This window comes from Austrofundulus limnaeus, unplaced genomic scaffold, assembly GCF_001266775.1.
Source record: "Austrofundulus limnaeus strain Quisiro unplaced genomic scaffold, Austrofundulus_limnaeus-1.0 Scaffold208, whole genome shotgun sequence".
NCBI lineage: Eukaryota > Metazoa > Chordata > Actinopteri > Cyprinodontiformes > Rivulidae > Austrofundulus > Austrofundulus limnaeus.
Genome location: NW_013952610.1, coordinates 328937 through 331412, shown reverse-complemented (window position 1 = coordinate 331412; position 2476 = coordinate 328937). Strand labels below are relative to the sequence as shown.

The window sequence follows — 2476 nt, the reverse complement described above, 5'->3', positions numbered from 1 at the left end:
ACACACACACACACACACACACACACACACACACACACACACACACACACACACACACACACACAGGCTGAGGTTAAAAAAAACAGAGACAGCTCAAGTGTTTCCAGGAAGTCTATTATTTCTGACTTGAGGTCTCTAATGTTTTTTTAATTGTAATTGGGATGATGTCAGAGTGTCCGTCCACCTGAACGGACCTCTAAAAACAGCAACAGAGACACTTTGGTTCCATTCGCTGAGCAGAGAAACAACCGCTCAGACCTCTGCAGCTTCTTCAGAACAAGGTGAGAGAACTCTTCTTTAAAAACAAAATAATTTAAACTTGGCTTCACTCTGGGAGTCCTCAGATCCTCGACGGGACTTTTAGTACCATCTGTAACTGTTGAGTCATTTCTCTGTGTTACGCTGACGGATTCAGCAACTTTATTTAGTCATCTGGCGCAGATTTGGATGAAGATTAAATCTCACTCCTGAGTCAGATTAAAACAGATTTTATGTTTGAATGTTCTGATTGTGGATTTTGTGGTGTGAAAGTTTTTAGCTGCCATAACAACTACACACCACTAGATGGCGGTATGAGTTACATTTCATTGAACTTCAACATTTCTCAATGTTTAAAAGCCAAATTAAACTTTTAGGTTATTCTGATGATTATTGATAAAAATAAATCTTTTTGTCTCTTTTTGTGTGTTATCCTACCCAGCATGCTGTTCCATACGCTCTCCTTCCTCCTCCTCGTTGCCGGGGCAGCTGTGATGTGCGTGTCTGTGACAACGCCGCTCCACAGTTTCCGAGGCTGCGCAGTCCGGGAGTTCTCCTTTGTGGCCTCGAAGCCCGGCTGCAAGGGGCTGCACGTCACCACGGAGGCCTGCTGGGGGCGCTGCCACACCTGGGAGGTAAAAAAAAAAACACACGATGAGCTATCTACAACAGGTTAGATATTCACTGCTGCAGCCCCTCTCAGGTTTTCAGTTTGTGTTCGTAACTCTCCACAGAAGCCCGTCCCCGAGCCGCCGTACGTCCACCGACACCACCGCGTCTGCACCTACAGCCGGACGCGACAGGCGACGGCCCGCCTGCCGGGCTGCCAGCCCAACGTCTCTCCTCTGTACCACTACCCTGTGGCCCTGCACTGCCACTGCACCACCTGCTCCACGCAGGACACCGAGTGTGAGACCTACTGAGGGACCTGTTCTCACTGAACCAAAACTGTTAAAATGATAAAAACCTGTTTGTACTCAGAACAGAAGACGCTTTAATAAAAGAATGAAACCATGTAGAACAGGATCGGTTTGCAAAAAGAATATAAAGAAATACAAGATCAAGTGTTTCTGTCATTTCAGGTCATAATGTAACTCTTTCAGAGTAAATCTCAGAAATATCAAGCTGCTGGTACTTCTCTTCTTTCTCTATATCAGGGCTATTCAACTGGTGGCCAGCGGGCCACATCCGACCCACAAGTGATCAAAGTTCGGCCCCCAATTGGTTCATTCATCTCAACCCCAAACCCCCTGATTTCTACTTTAATTACTCTATTTTAAGCATAGACATGTTTGGTATCTACAGAAATGATAAAATCTTGGCTAGAAGCTGGAAAAAAACATTTCTATGCACACTCAAGACAGTGAAAACTACAAGCAGGATAACACTATAAAAGTGAAAATAACTAAATTTACAAATTTACAAATTTGGCAAGTCAGATTTCAAAATAATATTTGTGTTAAATATGAGGCATAAATTGTTATTTTTGTTTTATTATCACTAGTTTATTATACAGGGTTCTGTATGTTGTATTCATGATTAAATGCAGCAAAATAAACAATTTCAAAGGTAACAGATCTTTGTAATATTTGGTTTATTTACATAATAACTTTAATTGCTGGACGTTCGGCTCCTAAGCTGTTGACCTGCAGTAACTGTGGCCCTCGGAGTAATTTAGTTGAATAGCTCTGCTCTATATAAAAAAAGAGCATCTGAAACAGAAGATGACGTCAGATCGGCCTGAGTCTGACCCCAGGTCTCTGGGTTCCAGGAAGTGGGCCATAACGACAAACGCAAACATGTAGATTTGAACCCAGGCCATTAAAGTTTACAGTAATTCAACCAAAAAAATCTTTTGTTTAGTGTTTAGCATAACTCAAAAGTTTTGTCTCGCTTTGTACCCAGAATGTAAAGTGATGGAAGGAGCTCAAATAATAAACTTATTTGATTTAAAAAAAATAAACAAACGTAGCAACAAAGCTCACTTACAAACTCAGGAGGAGTCGTATGAACCACGGGGAGAGCCAGAATCAGCTGAAGATAAACGCAGACAAACAAACAAACAGGCCGGGGCCGATGAGGATGAGTGGCTGCAGCTGTGGCAGGTGAACTGGTAGAAGTGGGCGTGGCAGGACGGGCTGAGGAGTCTGATTAATACAAATAAACCTGAAACACAAAAAAACATAAACTGACACGACGTTAGACCTCCTCGGAGGTG

General features: G+C 42.7%; 1 protein-coding gene across 1 annotated transcript; it reads left to right on the top strand.

The window, feature by feature from the left end:
- Positions 1 to 700: 700 nt before the first annotated feature.
- Positions 701 to 1495, top strand: LOC106524979 (glycoprotein hormone beta-5; the record flags this gene model as incomplete). Its single annotated transcript, XM_014019038.1, is given in 2 exon segments — positions 701 to 893; positions 993 to 1495. Coding segments are annotated over 2 exon segments (381 nt in total). The 3' UTR covers positions 1182 to 1495.
- Positions 1496 to 2476: the final 981 nt, after the last annotated feature.